Here is a 25,757-nt window from a genome sequence, read left to right as displayed (position 1 = left end):
GCTACACCAACCTCGCCCTCCTGGCGGCGCATACCATATTCTTTACATCCGCCGGCAGCATAATCGTGGTTTAGGTTGCCGCCATGGCGACCCAGAAGAGAGACGCGAAGGGCAAGAAGCTCGCCGTCATGAATAAATACGTGTACGATGCCTTCTTGTGGACGTTCTCGATCCTGGTGGAGCTCTTCTTCCGAGAAGTGCATCCTAGGAGTAGTTGGAAGGTGCCAAAGGAAGGCCCCGTTATCTTTGTGTGCGCACCGCACGCGAACCAGGTAGGACATGTTGCGACGCTACCTCGTCAGGATGTATGCTGACAGATGGCAGTTTGTCGACCCCCTCATGTTGATGAGAGTCGTAAAGAAAGAATCCGACCGCCGAATCCAATTCCTAATCGCCGATAAATCGATGAAGCGCAAGTTTGTAGGCGCAATGGCTGGCTTGACGGGTGTCGTGCCTGTAGGAAGAGCCATGGACATGACGAAGCCTGCAGAGGGCAAGATATACCTCCCCGATCCCATCAACGACCCGACGCTTGTTCGGGGTGTGGGCACCAACTTTGAAGATAAGAAATTCCAGGTCGGCGGCTCTCTCGTACTGCCTAAAGTGGACAACAAGGCGGCGACCGCTGAGATACTCGAGATCAAGGGCCCGGAAGAGATCAGGCTGAAGCGTGGCTTCAAGGGAGGTGTTGCCATGCAGCAGATGACTGGGCGAAACGACATGACCAAGGACGGCACATTCGTGGACGGAGCCAATGCGAAGAAGGGTATCGCTGATGGTTATGAGGGGACGCCCTTCCAGGTTGCGCCCAAGCTCGACCAGACGGAGGTTTACGACGCGGTACATGCGGTTCTTCACCACGGTGGAAGCATCGGTATTTTCCCTGAGGGCGGTAGTCACGACAGAACTGATCTTCTTCCTCTGAAAGGTGAGTTATCGCACAACTTGAATTTCCCATGTACTAACACCTTCCAGCTGGTGTTGCTATCATGGCGCTCGGTACAGTGCAAACGAAGCCTGACTGCAATCTGAACATCATCCCCGTCGGCATGAACTACTTCCACGCCCACAAATTCCGGTCAAGGGCCGTCATCGAGTTCGGTACGCCCATCCACGTCCCACCTGAGCTAGCCCAGAAGTTCGATGGCCCTGGCAGACGCGAGGCCATCGGCGAGATGCTGGAAACCATTCGTCAGGGTCTTATCTCCGTCACGGTCACAACACCCGACTACGACACACTCATGGTATGTGCAATACGAACACATAGTCTTTCTCATTGCTGACCCCTCTAGGTCATCCAAGCTGTGCGCCGCCTCTACAACTCCAAAGGCACGAAGCTTCCTCTCCCCAGGATCGTGGAGCTTAATCGCCGCCTCGTCCAGGGTTACGAACGCTACAAAGACGATCCTCGCATCGTCGAACTCAAGAAGGAAGTCACCACCTACAACGGCAAGCTTAAGGCGCTCGGCCTCCGGGATCACCAGGTGCAGTATGCAAAGATGCATCCTATCACGGCATTTGGGCTTTTCTTCTACCGTCTTGGAAAGCTGCTCTTCCTGAGCATGCTCGTCCTTCCCGGAACTCTGCTCTTCAGCTTGGTCTTCATTGTCACTAAGGTTGTCTCGATCAAGAAGGCCAGAGAGGCACTCGCTGCATCAAACGTCAAAGTTCAAGCAAGAGATGTCATGGCTACGTGGAAACTTCTCGTTGCCATGGCTGCCGCCCCGACGGCTTACGCCTGGTACGTCTGCTTAGGACTCTACTGGTACTCCTACAACCAATGTAACGGATACCTTCCTGCTGGAATCCAGAAGCGCTGGCTCATCATCCCCCAACTCGTCGTCTACGTCACCCTCACATACGGCGCTCTCCGATTCGGCGAAGTCGCCATGGACATCCTCAAGTCCCTCGGTCCCCTTTGGAAGATGATGAACCCCTTCTCCAACAACGAACTCGTCAAACTCCAAGAGCGCCGTGAGAACCTCGCCCAGCGCGTAAACGACATCATCAACGAACTCGGACCGGAGATGTACGAGGACTTCCACTCCAAACGCATCGTCGAGGATCCCTTCATCAAGAAAGAGCGTCCCAACACACCACCGCAAAAGTCAGACGAAGACGCCGAAAGAGAAGCAGGCCAGGACATCGAAACCTACGACTACCCCGCGTCACCCGGGTCCATCAACGAGATACCACGCAACGAATCGTTCCACGACCTCGCCAACCAAGACTTCTTCTCTAGTCGACCGCAGACGCCGAAGAAGAGCCGCAGCCGGAATAGCAGCAGTGCGAACCTGGGCGGCTTCCAGCTCAAGCCCTTCAGTACTATTGACGGCAACCTCGATGAGGTGAAGAGAAGGCTGACAGATGGTGTCAAGCAAAGGACGCGGAAAAGAAGGAGTAGTGGAGAAGGAAGCTGGGATGACGGCGAAGACGGCGAGGGCCTGACAATGGGAGGAAGGAAAGAGCGCTCGTATACCAAGTAGTTTTTGGTCGTGATGGTAGTTTGGATGAGCGGTGTGTCGGTTTTGTTTGTGCGTTAGTACTAAAGATACCACTTTCCTTTCTTCTCCTCAGCGGTTGAAAATTGGATATGTTATGCATGAAATACGATTTGCTTGCTATGCTCGCTTGTAATGTTATGCTTTCTTGTGCTGTGTTGTGCTATGCTAAGTACTCTTGTAATATCATCGCTTGTACATCGTTCGCCCTGCCTACAAATATGCCTGAATCAATAGAAAGAAGTTACGGATATCCCCATCCAAAAATGCCAAATCATGCAAAAGCGCTGTGCCCAGATCAAACCTTTCCTCCTGCAAAAGCGGTATCTTGCCTTTCCTTTCTTACCAAATCCAAATCATCGCCTTCCTCTGTCCAAACCAGTACGTGACGCAAAGAAATCTCTCGACAGACGATACAGTCCGTATCGACCCATCTACCCAACAACAGCCTTCTGACTCAGTTTCTCCAAAAACCCGCTAAGGTCCTCCTTCTTAATCTCAATCACACACGCCTCGAAACTGTCCATTCTTACTCGGGCTCCCGTCTCCCTCACAACCTCTTGAAACGCATTACCGAATCGATTCCTGCCCGACCCCCTCTCCTCATCTTCATCTTCACTATCCTCAGAGTCGTTATCCGAGGAATCAGATTCTTCGGCTTCGGACTCCGATTCATCAGCGACTTCATCTTCCTCAAGTCCAGCAGCAAGATTACGCGCAACACGTGCTTTGCGACGTGATTCCCTTGCTTCAGCTTTCTGCGCTTGACGCGCTTCTTTAGCTTTGAGTTTCGCTTCGCGTTTCTGTAGGCGGGATTTAGCAGATTCTGTTGCGCCGCCGCCGCCGAGGCCGACGACAACGTAGAGACCGCGCGAGTCGTCAAGACCCGCCATGACAAGCTCGCTGCCTTTGTTTTTGCCTTTTGTGCCATTGAGCTCGACGATAGCTTCGGCGATCCAGAGAGCGAGTTTGGTAAGGGCGCCCGGGTGGGTGAAGAGCTGAACGTCGGGGCCTTCTTTTACGACGGCCATGCGGAAGGCGCGGAGGTGGCGGATCTGTTTCTTTTCGATCAGGGCGGTTCCGGTGCGCAGGATGGCGCGGTGGAGGTGTTGGGCTGTGCTGATGTGCTCGACTAGGCGGTCGATGTCGCCGAGGGCATCGTAGGCGGTCCAGAAGCGGCTGGTGATGTGTTCTTGGGCGAGGTCTTGTTGTTCTTGCGTGGAGGAGGGCATCTCGGTGTGGTCGTTGGCTCCGACGAAGTTGGAGCTGTCGAGGGCGGATTGGTTCAGGTTCTTTGCGTCGCCGACTTCGAGGATGGCTCCTAGGATTACGCCGGCGTCGATGGCGGAGAGACATGCTTTCCAGCCCCAGCAGCGTACGAAACCCCATCCGTCTTTGGGGTCGCCTGTACCTGACTTTGGTGGTACGAGACCATCGAGACCGTATTGTGGGGCGAACTTCAGAAGGCGTTCTCGGAGGCCTCGCTTGAGTTCCATGTCCATATGTGTGTATCTTTGCTTGCACTCAGTGAGTGAAACACCCATCTTGGCAAGGAGTTTGGCAAGTCGCTTTTGCCCTGCGTCGCTCCAGATGTGTAGTTTGGCGGAGAGGTAGGGCGAGTGGAGCATACTTTCGTAGAGAGACCAGTGCCGAAGGAGAAGGAAACGCGGCTCAGGGGAGAGGCGGATTGACTTGTCTGTTGCTGAGAGCGCACTCGTCGGGATGACACCCCACACTTCACCCATCGTTGCATTGCGGGACACACTTGAGGCATCCGTGACAGGGTTCAGTCGGCGTACTTCATCTCGCAGGACGGAGCGTATGTTCTCTCCGCGGTTACCATTCCAGCCTGCTGAACCACCTTGTGCTGATAAAGGGTTCAAGCCAACACCGCTCCCTGTCCGCCCGTATAGTTCCAGACTGCTGACACCAACGATGGCATTCCATAGCAGATCATTGTCTTCGCGGCCGAGTTCCGATGCTAGGTTGTATACAAGAGAAGAGACGGGGTCTGAGTAGGAGGTACCGAGTCCGTAGTATTTGTCGAGCGTGGATGCGTACTTGTTCCGCTTCTTGATCAGCTGCCTTCGTAGGCTCTTTAACGACTTCTCTTTCGGTGCGGCTACTGACGGGGATGCGGAGCGGCTGCGGGAGTCTGAACGCGAAAAGTCAGAGGAGCCGCCTAGTTGTTGCGCTGCTAGCAGGCCTCTTCGCCGTCTCGGTTCGGGTGACGATGGTATTGAGCCTCCCTGGGCAATGTTAGCATGGCCTCCGTCTGAACATCGACTATACATACCGAATTACTCCTCCGTCTTTGTGCTGGCCGCTCATCATCTGTCATGTCATCCTCAGAGTCGTCTTCTTCACCCCAAGATTTCCTCTTCTTCGGTGCTTGTCCAGATGGCGGCTCCTCATCATCCTGGTCGTCCGAGTCGTCGCTGATGTCGTCTTCTTCCCCCACCTCTGGCATCTCCTCAAGCCCAGCGTATGCTTCACGCTCTGCCTGCAGTTCTTCATCGATGTCACCGTCGTCAAAGACTATAATCCCACCTCTTAACGACTGGTATGACTGCGTGATCTTGCCCTTGTCCACCCCCGCTTGTCTCCGCACAAACTCTCCCGTTGCGGGGTCCTGACTTATGGGGGCGGCGAAAACATTGGTCAGGTTCCACGGCCGTCTCGCGTCCAAGAGCCAGACCTCGACATCGCCAGTGCCACCCTCGCCATCCTCATCCACATCGAGGCCTAGTATCTCCTCCATGTCCACCATGCCTCCGACGCCCAAACATATTACGACGCCTCCACTTCCGCCGTCTGTTGTCCGCATGGGCCGTACCAGCTCTTCTGCCGCCCGTGATAGGTCTCCATATCCGGCTATCGGTTGGATCTTGTGTTGTATGTAGTCGCGCTTCAATAACGCGGTAAGGATTCGGCAGGCACAAAGCGCGTCTGGCTCGAGGGCGACGAGGAGTAAAACGGGCGGTGCGGCGGCATGTGTGCGTTTTATGAGGTTCTGGTATAGGTGGGCTATGAGGTTTCGCGGAAGGTACATGGCGGCGGCGGTAGAGTGGTTTGCCCTGCGTGCGGGTGTCGAGAAAACGCGCTGCGAGACGCGTTGGGAGGATTTGAGAGGGGCTGGTGGGGCGGCGTGAAGCTTATGGTATGCTCTGCATTTGCGGGGCGAAGAATAGAAGACGTGATTAAAATAAAGAGTACGGCAGAAGGGCAATTGGTATGCGTGGGTGCGGATGCCTGCACAGCTCGTATGCGTGTGGTATCGAGGATGGCCGAGACGCGTTCGGCGCTAGCCGCGGAAATGGCTTCGCTCGGACGCGCCTCTGACGTGAACATTGACCCTCATCTCGATTCCGATCGCGTCTCATCTCCTACATCAATAATCATATCGTCATTCTGTCCCTTCATCCTCAACGAATACTTGCGGGACTTCACATTCTCTTCACTGGTCTTCGAATGACATGTGCGCAGAATGCACGAGTACCATAAGTAGGGAATTGCTTCATTCAATCTGTTCTGAATTCCTCGTGTTCTATCCTCAGTACTTCCTTCGTCCTTTGACAGCACGCTCAGTCCCTCAGCCGCAACCAGCCGGGAATGCTCCGCGTCAAGATGGTCTGCTTTGCTTCCCCATGGATCCTCTCTAACTGATCGCAGTCAAGCATCATCGCTGTCAGGACCTCATAACAGTAGGCCGAGTATCTCTTCTCGTTCCTGGATGAACCATTTCACCTGCTGCTCCATATGGACTCGATACTTTCCTTATACAAAATTCTGACGCGGCTCGATCTGGACGAGCGAAGGCACGAGATCGTGACACTTGTCGAAGTGGTTCCCGTTTGCATCACCCCATTTGGTCAGACCAGGGCTGACGATGAACGCCACAACTCCTTCGCGAATGTCTTCGCCGTTGCGGTCAGGAATTGCAGACATGTGTTCCGCAACAAAGTCGGTTCCAATGTTAGACCAGGTCATCTGAATGCGTGAACGCTGAAGTGACATGTCCAACGACAGCGCAAATGCTTGATTGACTATGTTCAGGACATGCGAGAAGTCGGTCCCCGAATAGATTGCCGTGAGATTTGTTGTGATGAACTCGGATACTTTCTCCCGGGATTGGATCACAGATATCTGCAGGTCTCGGGTCTTTTCGTCTGATTGGCGATTCTTTCCCTGTGTCTGTCCCTCGGTTATTGTCTCCCGACCGATCCTATCCATTAGTTTCTCGATTGTCGTGCATCGCCAGTTTTCACTTTCCGGCGAGGGCTCCGGCCATTCCAAGGGATTGACATCGCCAAACAAATGAAACCACGCGTCGTGAAGAGTTTTGGCAAGCCTCCTGCAGAAAACGAACGGGGACGAAAATACCATTTCGAGGAGGGTAGACCAGATCCATGCTTCAATGTAAGCCTTCTTCCTTGCACGGTTGCTCCATTGAGTGTCTGGTACATCAGAGTTGAGCATAGGCGGTTGGAGGATGGCCAGTACATCGACTTCTGGAGTGATTCGAACGGAACGACTCAGCGATTTGACCATGGAAGCCAGAGTATGGAATCTCCTGGAGAAGGCCTCGTCGGAAATAGCTTGGATCTTTGGGACGCGAGCTAGCATCTCTTTTTGCAGTACCTGGGTTTGAGTGCGGGAGTTCTCAACGGCGGCTTTTGAGCTCTCTAGATCCTGTCGCAGCTTCTGGATCTCGGTTTCCTGAAACTGATTCTGTTCTTCCAAAGACTGACCGTATAACCGTGAAGCCATAAGCTCATCTTTGAGAACCCTCATTTCGACATCATCTGGACGCAACTCGTTTCGTACATCGAGAGTCGTCATCGCGTCGTTGTAGAAAGGTTCCATCACCGTATCCACGGAGGCCTTTGTGCGGTCATCGAATTGTAGACCTGCAGCTTCCGCGTACGGTAGGATAGCCTTGTTGACGATGTATCCGTATTTATCTTCGTAGATTGTCTTAGAGGATTCCATGTTTGCGTTGTCGATGGTCAGTTGCGAGACCCTATCTTTCAGATCGCGGTTGGCTTTGCGCGTGTTCTTGTAACTGATTTGCCAATGTGCACTTTCCTTTTTGCGCCTGCCTATGGCCTTGTAGAGTTGTGAGATGGTCTCTTCAACGTTGGAGCTGTGTTTGTTGATGGACTGTGCGGATCCTAATGCACTTTGCGCGGTATTAGCAGGGCTTCCGCCGTAGCCATGGCCTTCACGTGGCTTGGTTGGTGTGATTGGATACTCCGCTTTCTCCATAGTGGTGGCCGCTGTCTACATTGGCTGTTAGCTTAAGAAGAAGTGGTTGGAGGTGAAACTTACGATATTCGTTGTGGTTCTCGTGGCGTCTTTGCCGTTCATACCCATTCGATGACGAGGAACAAGCAGGTCAGTCTCGTCGGGTACGGCTGAGAGATGTACTGGTATTGCGAGAATGGAGTATTGGGTAAAATCGAAGGACTTGAGGGACTACCAACACATGTTGCTCGACAGACTCACCTTCACCTCACTTATTATTGCGCGCTGTGGGGCAACCCGCTCTCACCTCTTGTCTCTGCGCGTCTCCATGACAACTCACCTTCGCTACAGTGGCAGAATTTTCTCTTCCACTAAAGCCTCACAAGATACCACTTGTAGAACCTTACACTTACTTCCCCATTTCCAAACCCCCGTTTCACAGCCAGCTACCTAGGTAGCATTCGAAACACATCATGAAGGACAGCAGGTTGGTGATCGGCCTCGATTATGGCACCACCTACACAGGTAGATGTTCAGCATGTATATTTCAGCTTCGTGAGTGCTAACAATCCACGATAGGTGTGTCGTTCTGCGAGGTCTCTGATTCCAGCTCTGATCGTCAACATATCGAGATCGTACACGATTGGCCTTCTCGCCACGGCAAAATTGGCACGAAAGAGAAGGTACCCAGCGAAGTCGCCTACCTGAAGGAGGGCCTCCGATGGGGATCTGACATCCCTCCGCACGAGAAGCGCCACATGTGGACCAAACTGGAGCTCGACAATCGTGGAGATGGCGAAGCCGCCAAAATTATCGGAGAGCTTTCATCATCCCCACTAGGACCACGCAAGCCACCCGTTGAGATCATCGCCGACTTCCTTGCACAGATCAAGACACATCTCATCAAGAACTTGGACGACAAATATGGCAAAGAACTGTGGCGCACGTTATCTATCACACTGGTGATCACAGTCCCAGCAGTATGGTCCGATGTAGCCAAATACCGAACTATGCAAGCTGTTGAGAAGGCTGGCTTCAACAAGCTGGAGTTTCCGCAGCTCTCAATGCCTGTGCTTGTGACTACTGAGCCAGAAGCTGCCGCCATTCACACTATCAGCACACTTCGCGGTACTGCGCAGGATACAAAACTGTCAGTCGGTGATGGGTTCATAGTATGTGACATGGGTGGCGGAACTGTCGACCTGATCGCATACCGAGTTTCGAGTCTTCAACCGACAGTCATCGAGGAAGCTACAGTAGGCAGCGGTGCTCAATGCGGCGGCAGCTTTGTCGATCGTGCATTTCTCCAGTGGCTGGAGCGTCGTCTAGGAACCGAAGACTTTATCAAGATTGCTGGTTGCCGTAGCGAGGAGATTCCACGCACTTCTCTGACTAAGAAAGCGGCCAAACTTCTTCAAGACTTCACGATGGAGGTCAAAACTGGTTTCTCTGGGACTCAGACAAACTACCTTCTCCTACCAAATCCGCTAAGCGCCATCGATGACGACGAGAAGAGAGGCATTAGTGACGGTGAACTCACTATTACGGCGTAAGTCTTACCGAACGGACTTGTCATCATATACTGACATGACCAGGGAGGATACACGTTCCATGTTTGAGAAGTGTATCTTTCATACGTATGAGCTGATTCAGGAGCAACTACAACGCGCTCGTAAAAGTGAAGTGGAGATCAAGGTATGTTATCTTCTCAAAACTCTATCCATATCCACAAGCAACATAACCATGGGGTGCTTCAGCTCGTTTAATCGCTCTTTTGTGCTAATTTTCACAGTATGTCTTCCTGGTCGGTGGGTTTTCGGAGTCGCCCTACATGTTCGCAAAGATCAAAAGCTTTGTCGAGATGCGTGATATAAAAGCGATTCGACCTTCATATGCGTTAGTACTCATCTACGGATACTTACCCGTAAACACAAATTTACTAACTCATTGCAAAGGTGGTCTGCCGTCGCGCGAGGTGCCGCCGCCAAAGGTCTCGAAGGAGGCAACAACGCAATCTTGAAGCGGAAGAGCCGTCGTCACTATGGGACCGATTGTACCGAGAAATTCTCGAGACGTACGCATAAGAAAGTCGACATGTACTGCGACAAATATACTGGCGAGAAACGGGCTGAAAACCAGATGGAGTGGTTGATCGAGAAGGGCCAAGATCTACATGCATCCGAAGCAACGCACGCTGCTGCTGAGATCTTGTCTACATTCTGGGTTGGGGAAGAACGAACGACACATTGGGATCTCCTATCCTGCGATGCGGATGTTGCTCCACAGCGAAGTGTTGAAGAGGTCAGTGAATCTTTCGAACTGATGTCAAGGGCTACAACTGACCTGCTATTAGTCGATATACCAGGTTGCGACACTCATCGTAGATCTGAGCGACGTGCCTGAAGAAGACACCGAGCTAGAAACTAGCGCATCCGGTCGGAAGTACCACACGATCAACTCTGTCGTCAACATCTCGCTCCAATCCACTCTGGATTTCTTCATCACCGTCAACGGCAAGAAGTACGGATCTTTGACCGCAAGGTATGAGTAGAGCTGAGCATCAAGCTGTCTGCCGTCGACATGCAGACACTTCGGCGTTGTATAGCGATGGCGACTTCATTGTAGGCTTCAGACGGGATTTTCGGGATTGCCGCTGCTTCAGAGCAATACATACTATACAAAGGTAGGAGAATACATTGGTGGCTTTTGATGTAATGGCACGACTATGATCGTTGCGTATCCTTCAGGCTACCATATGAGCTTTTCCTCAAGACACGAATCATGAGAACACACCACACGCTGGTCGTCTTGCTAAATCGCACAAGTAGCAAATCAAGCACTTACCACAAACTTTAATGCACCCTGAACTCCCTCTTCTCCTCCCACCGTGCCACCACCCCATCCTGCCCACCACGCCACAACCACCCCATCACCCCCTCCAACCACGCCTCCCTCAGCAAACCCCCTTTCAACCCCTCAGCAATCATCAAACCCCCACCAATCACCACCTCCCCCTCTGCCAAGCCCCCAAACTCTCTCGGCCCAACCGTCCCTTAGCACCACGCACTAAATCACGTTACCTCCATCTCATGCGCGTCATCTCACCAACCATGCCCTTTCCAGCCATACAGCCGACGCGAAAAGTGGGGCCCAACGATCCCCAAGGCAATGAGTGTGAAACGGCGATCGTGGGAAGGGTTTAGGGTGCTGTGTGGCGTTCGAGCTTGACGGGCGGCGCGGTGGCTTGGATTAAACGCGAAGATGCGCGAATGTACGCGAGGCACGCGATGGGGGAAGCGAGGCGAGGGGCTGGGTAGCTTGGGTTGGGTCCGGCAGTGAAGGGAGGGGGGGGTTGTGGTGCGAGTATGGGCTGGAGCGAACCGAACCATTACCAGTTTTTTCTTGCTGGGGCAAGCAGATGGGGGTTGTGGTGGGAATAGTGTAACGTGTTTGCATTGATGGGAGTGTCTGGTAGAGAGACGGGATGGACTACGGCTCGAGAGAAATGTATTCCACGGTCTCGATGACCTGTTCCCTTAATGGAAGGGCCTCTCGTCCCCGGATGAGCCTGCGACTCGTTCATCCTGTCACTCAACCGTCCCCAAACCTTCTCCATCCTCACTGCGCGATGAGAATGCAGCCCAACACGGAAACCACGAACCCAGCTAGCACAAGATCTCGTCTTCGTATCGCCGCATGAGCATGGCCTGTGTTAAGTTAGGCACAAATTTGCCCGCACAAGAATCTCGTACCATTTTTCGTCAGCTATGACGGGAAACCCCGGTGTGTTGCTACTGCACGGCATCGCCCGATGTCACCAGGCAGGTTTTCGCGGCTGTCGATCACTAGTTCAAGCGCGAGTCTGAGACTGGAAGTGCGCAATGAGATCTACGCTACACGTTCGCTTTCGCATGTGACGGTGGTAACGAGCCGAGTGGCTGTCTTTGTCTTCCAAATCTTTCAGGGCTTGCGCGCGCTGGTAGTGTATGTTGCGGCTGCAGGTACGGCATTGGGGGGTTGCGATGCGAAAGGCACGTCTCATCATCAGGCGCATCACTCATAGGGATTCAGTGTGTAATTTTGAATTGTTTGTATTTTGAGTTCGGTGGGCGGTGTGTTTTTTTGATCCCAAGGAGGGTAGGGTTACTACTCTCTCCGTTGACAGTGTGATACCTAGTACCGTAGCGATGTATAAGAAAGGAACAAAAAGAAAAGACGACATCATGTTGTCGTGATTAATGACTCCATACCCAAATGCATAATGCCCTCGTCATAACACCATGCTGATAAAGAAAAGCGTGGGGACGACGACGTCCGAAACCACGCGCAAACCGAGAGTGTAGAAAGGGTTGAGACAGCTAAGTCAAATACCCATCGAAAACTGAATGAACGAGACGGACGCGTGATGCGATGCCTTCTCCGACGTGTGCTTATTATATGAACTCGACCTGGTCATCATATTTCGACCAGGGGAATTCTCCCTCCGCCTCGTCCTCGCATGACTGAATCTTGATATCGGGGCAAAACTCGAGCAAGCCGGTCGCAAAATCTCGATATGGAGGAAGACGATCGCGGTCTTCCTAGACCTTATAATCCGTCTCCTGTTGAATCTTCTGATCCCATGGATCAACATTTGGATGATCGACGTACGAGGGTACCATGTTAAAGTTCATGGAGTTGTACACCTGGTGACTTGGGTGACCTGGGTGACCTGGATGGCCTGGATGACCTGGGTGGAATGGCATCCGTGGTGGCTGTGCGAGAGTGGAGGAAGCGTACAAATTCATGCTATTTGGGTACGCTGGTAGAGGCGGGGGGTCAGAGCCCAAGTTGGTAGGCAAGATATAGCCAGAGTCTTCCCTCCTCCTCTTGGATGGCTCGTAGTCGTAGGCGGGGTGGTCCATGGGTGCCTGTGTGGTCGGTTCTGGGTTTAAGGGTAGAGTGTATTCTTCCCTTCTTCTCTTTGATGACTGGAACTCGTAGCTTGGGGCGATCTGTGTCTGGGAAGTAGGCTCTGAGTCTGCCTGGAATGAACGCTTGTTGTTCATCATCCCTCTAGCTTCTTTGCGCAACCTGAGTCGAACGCCCTGGTCGGAGAACGCTCGCGAGAGATACGTCGACTCTTCGAGACCCTTGAAGTCTTTGGGAAGTACGACGTCGAACTTATCACTCAGTGTAGAGCCGAGGTTCTGGACCTCCCCACGTGAAGGGTGGAACTCGTACATGCTGAAACACAGTCTGAAGCTGCCCTGAATCCGGACAGAAATATCGCCGAAGACGAAGAAACCGCCGTCCTTGTTATCGACATCCTTGAGACGATGCAGGGACGACACCAGTGTGCCGGCCATGGATTCATTGGGAGTGTGCTCGACGGGCTCATCTCTGTCCGCTTTGTACAGGGATGCACTGAGGAAGATGTAGGGGTTTTGTAAGAAGCTGTTCGAGGCGTCAACGCGATCCCGAAGGTTGAGCTGGAGAATGGGTGGAGGATCCACAGGCTTCCGGAACTTTTCCTTGCTCTTGACCGCGACCAGTGCCTCTTTAGGCTGCTGGCGGACGGACAGGTAACAATTGTTCGGGCTCAAAGGCTCGGGGCCTTGACTTGCGACTGGTAGTGTGACAGGCATGTGCTGTTGATAGTAGGGCTGGTTATACTGCGGCGGCATCGGGTGGTGCGGATACATGGTTGGGATGTTCATGTTCATGGTCTGGCCCTCTGTAGCAGAGGTCGGCGGTCGTAATCGTGTTGTAAGGAACCCAAGGATCAAGTCTCAGAGACGCCCGAGAATGTGGTGGTGAGATGGAGTCGTCCGGTCGAAAAATACTGAGAACATAAGAGAATTTGGAAATTCGGCTAGCGACCTTTGAGAGAAATACGCGAAAGGTGACCAATCGAACAAAGGTTTGAGTCACTACGGAGTGCAGTGCCGTCCGAAGGTGCTGCGTGACCAGTGATTGTAGTGGTAATGAGCGATGAAAGTGCGAGTGGATCACCGTTCCATGGGTGGAAGACCCTTTTCGGAGAAAGTGCCGTCAAAGCGCGGCTGCCTGCTCTCAGTGTTCCAGTCCAGCACAGTCGATAATAATGCGTGTTCTCGTATGGTATGCGCTGCCTTTCTCAAAATTGGAGGCACCTCTGGAAAGCGTCGATATCAGAATGGCGCGCGCGGGAGTGGATCTGGCGCTCGCCTTGCAACGGGACCGAACTAAAGGCCCGCCTGCGGAGAGAAGGTTGACTCCACCCTTGACCGTGACTTCCAACAGAAATAGGCGCAGATATAAGCAACAACGAAAAATGTGTACTGCGCCTGCGTCGCTCAGCACCTGCAGTGTGGAACCCGTAGAACGCTGTACTTTCCGCACTGTCTCCGCAAGGCATAGCACCAGCTTGATGTCGAAGAGGAGTTTGCGATTGAACTGAGGTTACGCAGGTCTGGTACCGAACCGTGGTCGAGAGTGCCCTGGTGTGCTCCGAATATTACAACAAAGAGGGCCGTTTCCAACGGCTTCGAGGGTATTAGTGTCGTGCTGGTCGACCAGTCAAGCAGCGATGACGTGTCGGGGGGTAAGTCTAGGGTAATCTGGTAATATTATGGAATTAGAAGTGAAGGTCAGAGGAAGAGCGTCGAGGGCGACGACGTCGCAGTGCTCATGAAGGAAGACGCACAAGAGTAAGACACAAGATAGAAGAGCTGGCAAGGGTACCTCGAGGTAGTCGTCTCAATCGGGGCTCCTCTACACTCGTGCTTCCGTGGCGGCTTCGACGGTGATTCGTCGCTTCCCGTCTAGTCTCGAGTGCAACTGGTGCCGAGCGCGGCCGATCAGTGCTGTAGGGTCTCTCCGAGCTAGCGTGCTAAGAGATGAACGAGCGGCGGCGTGAATCATGCGAACAAGCTCTAGTGCAGCCAATCGAACGTCGCCTGGGCTTCTTTCTTCTTCTGTAGGCACGGTCGCTTTGGAAGCTAAGGTTTCTCGCTTGTTGACACAGGCCTGGTTGATTTTGCTCTTGCACCTCGTCGAGTCCGGAGAGGGCTGCAGTGTGGTTGATGCGTTCTGCAGATGACGTCGAGGGTACAATCGAAAACGACAGGACGGTATGCACTCAGCGAAATACCGGGTTTGCGATGGAAATGGGACCTTGTCCAGCCCGCTGGCGCATGTGTCAGCGTGCAAGGACGGCACGGCGGGACGAGGTACAAGAAGACAGGCTGGTCGCAGATGCTGTGCCGTAGTGCAGCGACTGTTCTATATGCTCAACAGCACTTTCGAATGAAGCCGAAGAGAGCCCAAGGGTCGTTTGGCGCTAGAATGCAGCGATAGCCCGTCCGCACTATGCTGCCAGAGCGAGGGTAACCCATGCAGCCGGATGGCAGAGCCTGGCTGCACAGACTGCGCGGCAGTAGAGCAAGGATAGCGAGACGGCTTGGATTCAACGGCAATCCCAGGTTTGGGGTTGGTAGGGCACTGTCCAAGGGCATCGAACGGGGGACCCGGTTGCATGCAACGGAAGAGCCCCATGTCTGTAGACACTCACAGAGACGCTCGGAATTTAGCCACTGCAACTACTCTACTTGAGAGGTCGTATATAATGATCCATTGGCGCCCAATATCTCAGCATCACGCCGTTCGACAGCCTGTTTGCTACGGTTCCTCTGATCCGTAGCCAGAGACACAGAGCGCTCGAGTTAGCTGATGAACGGACCCCAACATATCCGTCGGGACCACTCGCAGGCGAGTGCAGTGGTACTGAACACGTCCACACACATGGCGGCTGTCACACGCTTTCCGACGGCGCACGATGGCGGCTCCGGGACGTGCCTCAGGACTCGAAGGCTAAACTGACAGGACAGTCAAGGCTAGGATACCCACAACATAGTCGCGTATCACTGCAGCAGACGGCACGCACGCTGCGATAGAGTGCCCGGTACGCTCGCTGTCGTCAATCGGACCTGGAACGGGCGTCGAACCGTGCAGGAAACGTCCCCATTGGGCGCTGCAGACCGATGGGGCAATGACGCATTGTGCATTCACGTTCGTCGGGCTGAGGGCGGGTGATGTCGTCTGGAGGCTATGAAGATGCATGTGGGGAGGATGATCGCCGTCAAATCGCGCGGTGGCTGGGAGGATTTCTGCAGGGATATGGTTCGATTCCAAGCGAAGACCGCCGAATGCTCCGTTCTCCTCATGAAAGAAATTCTACGATGTTACACCGTCATCCGCACCCCCCGTCCAACACCCCTTTAGCCACAAACTGCCAGCGAGTGAGAGGCCGGCGCACTTCCTGCGATGCCTCATGTGGCCGGCAGTCTACCTCAGACAACAGCGCTATAGCCAGCCATGTCCTTAGCGAAGTCTTGCCGGGTCACCATCACCAGGTAACACTCGCTGTCGTCAAAGCACGATGATCTGAGTGCTAGCTGCTTGCTTGTTGCGCCTCTACGACAGATCGTCTCGTTGTCTCGGCAGCTTTCCCTCGTGCACCACGTCTTCTCTCCGTCCTCCGACATGCCGCTGTTCCTGCAGGACACGAGAGCCTCCCGCTATTGGCCCTTTGCATATGTTGCAAATATTGTCCCAACATCGACCTTGTATGCGCTTAATTTACTTTTCGCTTACTACGGCGGAGGCTCGGGCTGTTCATCGTTGTCGAGAGATTATCAGCTGCCGTCACGGGCTGCCATGTGGTTCACTGTCACTCAATATTGCAATACTAGTCAGGCGTGCACTCTGGGATATCGCAAATCTGCCTGCACAGTCCAAACAAAAGGGTTGCCCTTCTGCTCTGGTATCCGGCCTACATCCAAGCGTCTTAATCTGGATATTTGCATTGTGCAAGCTCGGAAACCTTTCCAGTGCCTCGCGGTTGTGGGCCCCTCATGCGGATGTGGGGTGGTGACATGGCCTCTATCGCAAAGACCTCGTGGACATTCTCCCTGCATCTTGTTGGATCTAAGATCTCTACTGCACAAACACGGTTGGTATCTTGGGACACATCGCGACTAGGCTTCTGGTTCCGTTGAGCCGTATGCAGTGGACGCAATGAGTCTTAGGCGCCATAGCCATGTTTACAACTGCCGCAGCAAGGCAATGATCGAAAGAATGAACACACATGGTTCACAAACAATGCACTAACGACCATAGTACATTCTCGTGCCAAAGATCGGACGGCTCGCTGCAACTACACCACCGTGCGTCTGGGCTAAGATGTCAGTAACAGCGGCCTTGATCTGTAAGATCAGCTGGCGATTTGACATGAGCACGTGTCGAGGCGGTCAGTAGATATTCATCCCGGCATACTTTTTCTAACTGTGAAGCTTGTCAAACAATTCTTTGAGTGTACATTGCAGATTATCAGCGGCACACACCGTAGACATGACGGTTGCGTACACCTCAGACGGGTTGATCGGCATTCACAGCAGTACCTATGGGATTCTTATCAGTCTCCCAATAGGGCCATATGGCGCTGCCCTCTCTGCCGCCGCAAATAAGGACTGCTTGCATGCAGCTTCGACGCCAACTACCGTCCGGCGGCCCCGAAATCCATCATCCATCCGAGCAGGATACTGTCGCATGATAATCACTACACCGGTCTTGGGTTACACGGCACTTGACTGACAGAGTGTAGCACGGCTGCACTTCGCCTGCCCTAGCTACTCGAGTCGAGTGCCCCTCGAATGCGAATGCGGCCAGGTCCAGATCCACAACACTTCCAAGTCCGTTATTGTTGCTGTACATATTGGTCACAGCTCTTCCCGACCGCCCCCACCTTGCACAACGAACACTCCACATACCACTCCACATGGATCGCTTTGCGTAGAAACGCAAGCTTATTGCCGTCGAGCAGCTTCACCGACTGCCAGATCAATCCGCGAATCATTGTACCATACACACGTGTCCCTCATGATACATTGTAACCGAGAGTTGATACATCGCAAGCGGAATTCGGCGATCCGCATACATTGAACTGTCACCAGCAATTTGGCCACCTGTGAGCCAAGAAGATATGATGTATGTACGCAGCAGGTCACTGGTCGCGCAGAACGACATGATCCCTGGACAAAGGGATGCTGCATAGCCGGCGTCGAGCGAGCCCGCGGCTTCCAGGTCGCCATTGGCTGTACGAAACTGTGGCAGAACTACGAAGACTTGCGTTGGTCTAGCCGGGTGGCCGGTGCAATGCAGCTGATGCCAAAGCTGATGCGTTTGTATTGATGGAAGAAGCAGATCAACAAGCATCATCTCTTGCCCAGATGAGACAAGAAGCATACCACCGCACTGACAGAAACCTGTCCAAACAGTCGAAGCCTTCACAGCCCGCCAAAAACGAGTTGAACGCTCCTGAAGGATTCTAACGCTGCGTTCCCCACGATAGCGCATGAGGTTATGACTGTTGATTGGCTCAACTACGTGCGGTTCCCACAGCTCTACCATGGTTCCATTTCTCAGCGGCGTGAACCGGCCGCACACTCTTAATTCGCCGTACGGCTGCCGACAGTATGCTTGCTTTTACGTCAAGGCGATTCCCCGCTAAGACTGGTTGCACGTGCGGCGGGGCAGATGCTTCCTTCCTTGTTCAGTGTCGGAGATCAGGGTCTAAACATGCCTGATCATTGAGGTAAGAGCCCTCAGCAAGCCTCGTTCCTACTCTACCTTTGCAAGTCTTACCATGAGCTTGTCACTCTTGGGCGGCGCAGTATACGAATCCATCTGCTCGATGCCTGTATCGTCGACGATCGTGGTGCTGTAGTTGGAATACAGCGCTGCGACGATGTACTTCATCTCTGGATTCAGTCAGCGTCTAGCATCCATGTCTTGGGAACGGAGCGCCCAAAAGCAACCATGGGGGATCAGCACTTACGATATATCGCCAAGTGACTTCCAACGCACATGCGTCCGCCACTGTCCATGATAGTGAGTGTCAGCGGTCAACGTGCTTCGAGAAGTAGTACTGACCTTCCAAAGGCCCAAAACCACCGGCTCTCCATATCCCTCCGCTTCTTCTCGTCTAGCCTGTCCATGTCCAGCCATCGCTCTGGCCTCCACTCGTTTGCGCGCTCGAACACTTCCTCGTTGAGGTGCAATAGGCCCGCGCTTGCGCTCACCCTTACTCCACTAGGAATGTGGTACGAAGCCTCTTCAGGCCCCAGTTGACAGCCTTGCGGCGGCGTGAAGCGTGGCTGTGGGCCCGGAATGGCCGAATGAAGACGCAGGGTCTCCCATATGACGGCATGGAGGAATGGTAGGCTGTCTACAGCCTTAGCATCAGGCAGTGTCGGCGCTGATGACAGTATAAGCTGTGGCGAGAGACCAAGCAGCTCAGCGCGAAGACGGGCGTGGATTCCCGGATGTCGCGAGACCTCGTGGACGACGTAGGCCAGTGTTATCCCGGACGTATCGAACCCGGCCGCAAGATGGTCCAGCACCTCGCTCGCAATTTGAGTCTGTAGTGCGCTCTCCCCGCCCTCCTTCGCGGCTTTTGCCATGGTGTTTTGGAGCTGCTGCCACACCACAGGTCGATCCTCGATCTGTGCATCGCCTGCGCTCGAGACAGCACTAGCATCGTCGCACATCCTCACCGTCCACCTCTCGATCTCACCGTTCGCCTCATCGACCCACTTCGGTGTCAATTGGTAACCAAGCCACTTCTCCACAAAGCTAGTAAATCGTGGGAACTCCTGCGGCCAGAAGTTGTAGGATCGACGCGAGTTGTACAAATCAAGAAACCACGCAAGCTGCTTTCGGTCATCGATTAGGTTCGAGCCTGCCTTAAGCCCGAAGATGAAGCACGTCACAATGTCCATCGTGGTCGCGCTGAGTAGTGCGTAGACGTTCAGGACACCCTTCTCAGACTCCGCGAACGTCGTCTCCAGATACGGCAAAAAGCGCTTGTACATAATGGCAGACGTCTGGCGGAGCAGTGCCTCGCTTGCCGTGACATGAGACTTGCTATAGATGTTGCTCAGCATTCGCTTTCTCTGCGAATGCGGCTTATTGCGTCCAGTGGAGAACATGTTGTCGACTCTACGATGAGTCAATAAACGCACGGCCGGTCATCTGACAATGCTCACCCTCCATAATTCGAAAAGAAAGCATACCAATTGTACCCATCCTTGGCACTGCTTTTCTCAAATCCCCCGGCATAGACGTCTCGGATCCCTCCTTTGACACAGTTCACGCTGATCTCGCTGGGTCCCAAACACACAATTGGGCCCAAGCGGTCATGCGCTGCCTTCAGTGTCGCATTCTCGATACCCCGCCATCGGACTGAATGCATCCAGAGTGAAGTGATATGCGCCAGCGGATGGGCAGCGGGGACCTTTCGCAGTGGATTGCGCACATAGCTAGCCAGCACTTGGACGATGAGCAGAAGTGGGAAAAGGATACCCAGGGCGGAAATGGACAGGCCGAGCATCGTGTTGTAACGTGCCACAAACCTCAAAAGCAATTGTAGAGGCGTCTTCGAGAATGCAGGAACGCAAAAGAAAAGGCAGATGTCAACGACGCCTTGCGAACGACAGCGCTAGACTCGGGCTCTGTCCCGCTTCGATCGGGATATCCCACTCTGACATCCCCGCAGCACATCACTCTTATCGCAACCCGGTCCAACCGCATCAGGACTAGTGCTCTCAGCCCTATCCGTCGCTATCCAGCCACGAACATTGTCAGCCTCCCTCAAGTCTCAACACGCGAATCGAGATTGATGGTGGATGTCTGGCAAAGGGGTTGACGACGAATGTGTCACAGTACACGATCATCGCGTGCTCACAGCCTTGGCATGCGGTATCGGCACCCCAACGGCGCTTCACGTCGCACAAGTCACTAGAGGAATGCAATGCAACGCGCTGCACTGTGATGCAAGGAGGAGCGAAAGCGGCGAGTTACATTGAAGATGGAGTTCTTCCTTGGGGAACGCCGGTGTTCGGCATCTTTCACCAGCGACGAGCGGAAGAACGGGTTCTGCTTACACAGACCGTATGAGATCGTCGTTGCGTGCAGAGAAGATCAGACTCGGCGTCAATCGTTCAGATGGGAAGTTGGTATGCTGGGTGATATCATAGGGTTTTCGTCGATGTGTGAAGCAGGGAGAAGATCTCAGGTCATACTCACCTGAAAATGCCATGGAGACTGGTGGGTGACGGGCTGTGTACTGTAGCACGACATGTTCGGTAAACAGATTGTGTCCGCTGTGGTGCGAGGGTCGGTACGGGATACAGTTTGAAAGTCCGGGACTGAATGACGAGAAGGTCAATTAGACGTCCCACGCGATGAGGAAAGGAGAAAGCTCAGTGTGAATGGATGAGCGATGTACTCTCATGCTCGCGATACGCACCGTTGTTGTGCGTGAGATTTCAGTATATCGTTGTTCTATCCTGCAATTGCCCGACCAGTCCCCAACTCCGAAGGTTGAACTTCGTACCATACGCTTCTGTCGTCTCATCTCTGCCATTCTTCGTCGCATGCACATCCACTAGTGTTCTAGTGAGGCCCCAAGTAGTGATGTCGCTAGACATATTCCCTAGATACAACTGGCGCGCTACATCAGCAGGTTCAGTCTCAGATACGGACTTCTACTGACTCACCTATTGAGGGACCAATGTGTTCTTCAAGATGAATTCATATGCCAGTATAACAACAGTGTCCAGAAAGAGACAATTGGACCTGGAGTAGAAGTGGATATGTGATGTTGATATGCTATATTCGTTCATCAAAGTAGACTGTAACTATGCGCGCGGGTATCTGCATTAACAATATCCGAACAATCACAGGCTTATTATTCAGTAGTCTTGACATCTACAGCATGTTACTCCACTTCAAAGAACGATGATTCGATCAATATCAGGCATCTACATCTACTTGCATATCCACCGTGTTGTTTTCTGTGTGTCCATGATGACATCGCTTCCATACACTGCAGGAGTGTTTGGCCGAGTATGTGCGCGGAATGTGGACACAGCAGCACTCTTGGGATTCGTATTGCTACCTAGCTCGAGCGCCCTGGGGGTGTCAGCTGGATCGAGTGCGTTGAGGTAAGAGAACAGTGGAAGATGGAGCATAAATGAGGATTGTGATTGGAGTTTAGAAGAAAGAGAACTAAGACAGCGTCATTGATACTCGTCATTCGCTGGAGATATCACCAGCAACAACAGCGAAAGAGTGACACAGCCTCAGAAACTTCGAACCGACAGGCATCACCGAGAGTATTTCATAGATGAACACACACCCTGAATTGAAACTCGACATGTGTTTTTTTCCCAAGAAGAGAGTCCAAGAAAGGCATCCTCACACACTCTTCTCGGAAAAAACCACATACCAAGTTCAACTCAGGATATATGTGCAGATACATTGAACAACGCCCCGCTTCGCAATCCCAGCCCATCCCATCCCATCCCAAGGTATCTCCGTAATGCATATACACCAATAGCCCCAACCAGCGCACAACCGTAACACTACAAAGAATCGAAGCCCCTAGTTCTCCGCGCTGAAACATAAATAGAAAGAAGAACGAGAAAATGGTAGTTAGGTGTCAGATCAACACCACCACCAACACTAAATATTACAAGACGTGAGCGGGAGAAGTGGAAAAAAGTGTTCAGTAACCATAAATCAGGCATCCTGCATGATGATATCATCGTCCTCCTCGCCCTCAGCATCAACATCCATATCCCCCTCTTCCTCATCATAATCGCCATCGGCGTCGATGTCTTCATCATGCTCTTGTTCCTGTTCCTGTTCCTCTTCAATGGGCAGCGCTTTGCCTTTGCCCTTGAAATCAATACTACCCCTCGAGCTAGCAGAGCTCCGTGTACTCCTCCTTCCATTAACAACAACGGCCTTGACCGCGCCTCCGTCTGAGACGTCGTCGCCATTGGTGACGCTTTCGCCGAGGCGACTGCGTGTACGCCGTAGGGAGATAGTACCCGGTGTGAGGGCGCCGTTGGCGGAGGGCGACATAAGGGCTTTTGCGCCGCGGCTGGGCGAGAGTTGCATTTTGGATACGGGGGCGGTATGGATGGAGAGGGAGGTGTTGCGGACGCGATTGGGGGTGCTGGTACGTCGGCGGGTGCCGAAGGGGCGGCCTGGGCGGCGGCGCTGTGCAGGTTGGCCGGGGATGGGAGGAAAGATTTCGTAGCGGGAGGGCGGGATTGCGGGTTCGTCCATGTGGGAGCCGGCGAGTGCGACGGTGGAGCCGTTTGCGAGGGGTGTGCCGGGGGCTGGTGAGCCGCCGTTGACAGAGTCTTCGGCGGGGTGGGGGCCGTCTGCTTCATCGCCTGTACCGTTGGCTTTCGCTGCGGCCATCTGTACACCTTCCTCGGGTGCGGGCTTGTCTTCTTCTTCGATTTCGTCGCGCTGTTGTACTGTCTGCAGGGCGGGTCCATCTTCGTACTGGCCTAGACGTCCCATGACGTATGGTGTCCATATCAGACACTCTGGATTGATTTTTGGGTTGCCTGCAGCGTTGCATTTCTCAATGTATGACTTGAAGTAGTTCAAATCAAGACGAAGCGCATACTTCTTCGTGACAGGGTCTCGCACGAGAGCTCGTAAGCCTTCCAACGCTGATACAATGTCATCAGGTGTCATGCCGGTGCGATCTGATATGGCCGATATGCTGATCGCAGCCTTTTGCTGGAGTAGTTCCTCACACAGGACAAGCCGCCAGTATTTCCGATAACTCACCAAACCCATGTCACTGAGCGGTTTCTCGGGGCTGCCAGTTTTTCTCTCCACGCGGGTCAAGAGGTAGGAGAACTCGATCAGGTACTGTCCGTAGCCCTTGCGCATGTGAATGGGAAGTACGAGAATACAAGAAACGTTGTTGAGCGAGCTGGGACGCTTCTCTTTCGAAAAGTAGCCGACGAAGTGACACCCGAAGTTGTCATTTTCTGTCATGACGTAGAACAAGAAGGGCTCGACATCGTAGTATAGCGTCTTGGAACCGAGGAACAACTTGGCGAGCAAACAGAGATTCTGGCAGTACACTGGATTCTTTCGGCCATCGACCTCGAAGAAAGAGTACTTGCCGTCGCGGTAAATCTCGTCGCCAGGAGGGTGCTTCGCTGGACATTTAAGCTGTGATTATTAGTATATGATCATGGAAAGAAGTCGGAATGCTTACCTTATGCCGCCATGCCACATAATCCGAGTTCATGTACTTGAGACAGAATTCGCATATGTAAAGCACCCGATTTTTGCTGTACTCTTCAGGATATGGCGCAGCGTGCCAGGTGTCGATCTCCCAGCCACCGAAATTGACGCACTTGATCTTGCTCGCCGTGGTTGCTTGCTTGTGCGACCGGAGTGGTTCGGGCGGGTAAAGTGCGGCCTGCTTCACTTTCCATTCTTCTTCAGCCTTGATGCGAGCATCATCGAACCGCTTCCTGTCGGCGGGCGAAGGATAAGTCTTGGATGTATCGGCATCCGCTTCTGACAGTACACCACCGTAGGGCTTGCTCTTGACCTCGTCTGGCTCCCTGTCGGTGAAGCCTGGGAACGGAGCGGCATTTTGAATGTGGATTGTTGGGTAATGCAAGACCTCTGAGGATTCTCGTGCAGCCTGTGCAGCCCGACGATTTCTTTCGCGACGTTCTCTATCCCTCTCGCGCCGCCTCTCCTGTCGCTCTTGCTCGCGCGTGAGTGTCTTTACTTTGGGCTTGGCGGTGACAATCCTTTGGACTTTCTCGTTGTTGAGATGGAAAGCGATGATCAGGCTTCCAGGCTGGGCCTCTTCGATCCACGCGAGTGGTCGTTTGTCGGTCCTCTTAGGCTGACCACGACGTGCTCGCGCTGGTCGTAAGCGACCTGCCTCTCGATCTGAACCAGTGTGCTCTGCCTCGCCTCCACTCTCGTGACCATCCGTCATGACGCTACGAGCACTTCGTACGCTTCTTGAAGGTGGCCGGGGTGAGACTGCAGGCACTGATGGCGCCGCATCTGAGTTGGATGCTTCGGAAGGTCTCCGCTTCTTCCGTGTTTGCCTCGACGGAATCGGCGCTTCCTCTTCCTGCGAAGTCTTGCGTTTACGCAGCGAACGTAGTCCACCTGCTGATTCGTCGGGAAGAATTAGCTCTTTGAAGATTGAATGTCCTTCGGGGTCAACCCCACGATGTGAAGGGAGCAACTCTTTGGTCAATTTGTTCGCAGACGAACATCTCCGACGAGTAGAAGGCTCGTCTGCCTCTTCTTCCGCTTCCGTTGGAAAGTTGTTGATGCATCCTTCGCAGCGCCAAAGCTTTGCATCTATTCGGCGTTAGTAAGGTGCGGTTCGGGCCTGACAAGGGAACATACCGTCATCGGGACTAAGCGTATTAGCGTTACGCGCGCATTGCCGATGTGCTGGACCAACAACGTGTGAGCTACCACATCGTAAGTCGAACCTCCCCACTGAGTACTCACCATTGTCTCCGCACTGGGCGCAAGAGAGGTACTCCTCGAATTCCGGGCTGGGGTCGTTGTCCTCGTCTAAATTGCAATATCTGCTCAGTTAGTAAATGGTTTCACAGGCTCAATCTACTGGGGCGATACTTACATGCACACGTTGGGGTTGTTCGACCTGATGATTTCATCTTCTTCACCACCATCGCTCGCCTGCCATTGGTTCTCCTCTTCGGAATCAAGGTTGCTTGACTCGTCGCTGTCGCTGGACTTGGCATCGGAGGATTCTCTCGCGACATCGTCGCCGTCATAGTCCTCTTCCTCATCGTCGGACCTGGGTCGACGCAGTGCGATCTTGACAGCACCGACGGGTTCAGCTTCGTCCTCATCGTCGTCCACTTCTTCACCCTCGGCGTCGACATCTTCACCCTCAGCATCGACATCTTCGCCCTCGGCATCCACGTCTGAACCCTCAGCGTCTGTAGTTTGGCCTTCAGCATCAGGCATGTCCTCGATAGGCGGGCCGGGCGCGTACTCTACATCGTCCATCTCGTATTCGCCATCCGCATCGATGTCGTCCGGGTCGGTGTTGGCCGCGGCTTGGCCCATGATTTCCGCCATTGCGAAATTGACGGC

At 53.3% G+C, this 25,757-nt stretch overlaps 7 protein-coding genes across 7 annotated transcripts; 2 read left to right on the top strand and 5 right to left on the bottom strand.

Annotated features, from left to right (window-relative positions):
- Positions 1-83: 83 nt before the first annotated feature.
- On the top strand, positions 84-2,486 carry J4E90_008131 (uncharacterized protein; the record flags this gene model as incomplete). Its single annotated transcript, XM_051437661.1, has 4 exons — positions 84-272; positions 325-928; positions 976-1,244; positions 1,293-2,486. 4 exons carry the CDS (start codon positions 84-86, stop codon positions 2,484-2,486), a joined length of 2,256 nt encoding a protein of 751 aa, XP_051288472.1.
- A 449-nt stretch (positions 2,487-2,935) lies between these two features.
- J4E90_008130 (uncharacterized protein) lies at positions 2,936-5,553 on the bottom strand (the record flags this gene model as incomplete). Its single annotated transcript, XM_051437660.1, has 2 exons — positions 2,936-4,750; positions 4,798-5,553. The coding sequence occupies 2 exons, from the start codon at positions 5,551-5,553 to the stop codon at positions 2,936-2,938; spliced, it is 2,571 nt and encodes an 856-aa protein (XP_051288471.1).
- Positions 5,554-6,278: 725 nt separating this feature from the next.
- Positions 6,279-7,769, bottom strand: J4E90_008129 (uncharacterized protein; the record flags this gene model as incomplete). Its single annotated transcript, XM_051437659.1, has 1 exon — positions 6,279-7,769. The coding sequence occupies one exon, from the start codon at positions 7,767-7,769 to the stop codon at positions 6,279-6,281; it is 1,491 nt and encodes a 496-aa protein (XP_051288470.1).
- A 452-nt stretch (positions 7,770-8,221) lies between these two features.
- On the top strand, positions 8,222-10,299 carry J4E90_008128 (uncharacterized protein; the record flags this gene model as incomplete). Its single annotated transcript, XM_051437658.1, has 6 exons — positions 8,222-8,273; positions 8,328-9,297; positions 9,344-9,443; positions 9,541-9,644; positions 9,704-10,049; positions 10,102-10,299. The coding sequence occupies 6 exons, from the start codon at positions 8,222-8,224 to the stop codon at positions 10,297-10,299; spliced, it is 1,770 nt and encodes a 589-aa protein (XP_051288469.1).
- Positions 10,300-12,328: 2,029 nt separating this feature from the next.
- On the bottom strand, positions 12,329-13,432 carry J4E90_008127 (uncharacterized protein; the record flags this gene model as incomplete). The annotated part of the gene is made up of 1 exon (XM_051437657.1): positions 12,329-13,432. One exon carries the CDS (start codon positions 13,430-13,432, stop codon positions 12,329-12,331), a length of 1,104 nt encoding a protein of 367 aa, XP_051288468.1.
- A 4,957-nt stretch (positions 13,433-18,389) lies between these two features.
- J4E90_008126 (uncharacterized protein) lies at positions 18,390-20,160 on the bottom strand (the record flags this gene model as incomplete). The annotated part of the gene is made up of 4 exons (XM_051437656.1): positions 18,390-18,529; positions 18,607-18,647; positions 18,702-19,769; positions 19,817-20,160. The coding sequence occupies 4 exons, from the start codon at positions 20,158-20,160 to the stop codon at positions 18,390-18,392; spliced, it is 1,593 nt and encodes a 530-aa protein (XP_051288467.1).
- Positions 20,161-22,352: 2,192 nt separating this feature from the next.
- J4E90_008125 (uncharacterized protein) lies at positions 22,353-25,742 on the bottom strand (the record flags this gene model as incomplete). The annotated part of the gene is made up of 5 exons (XM_051437655.1): positions 22,353-23,819; positions 23,866-24,986; positions 25,035-25,045; positions 25,124-25,222; positions 25,276-25,742. 5 exons carry the CDS (start codon positions 25,740-25,742, stop codon positions 22,353-22,355), a joined length of 3,165 nt encoding a protein of 1,054 aa, XP_051288466.1.
- Positions 25,743-25,757: the final 15 nt, after the last annotated feature.

Source organism: Alternaria incomplexa (genome assembly GCF_024043165.1).
Source record: "Alternaria incomplexa strain BMP 0042 chromosome Unknown scaffold_12, whole genome shotgun sequence".
Taxonomy (NCBI): Eukaryota; Fungi; Ascomycota; class Dothideomycetes; order Pleosporales; family Pleosporaceae; genus Alternaria; species Alternaria incomplexa.
The sequence above is the reverse complement of the archived record's forward strand: the minus strand, read 5'-3'. Positions and strand labels throughout refer to the sequence as shown.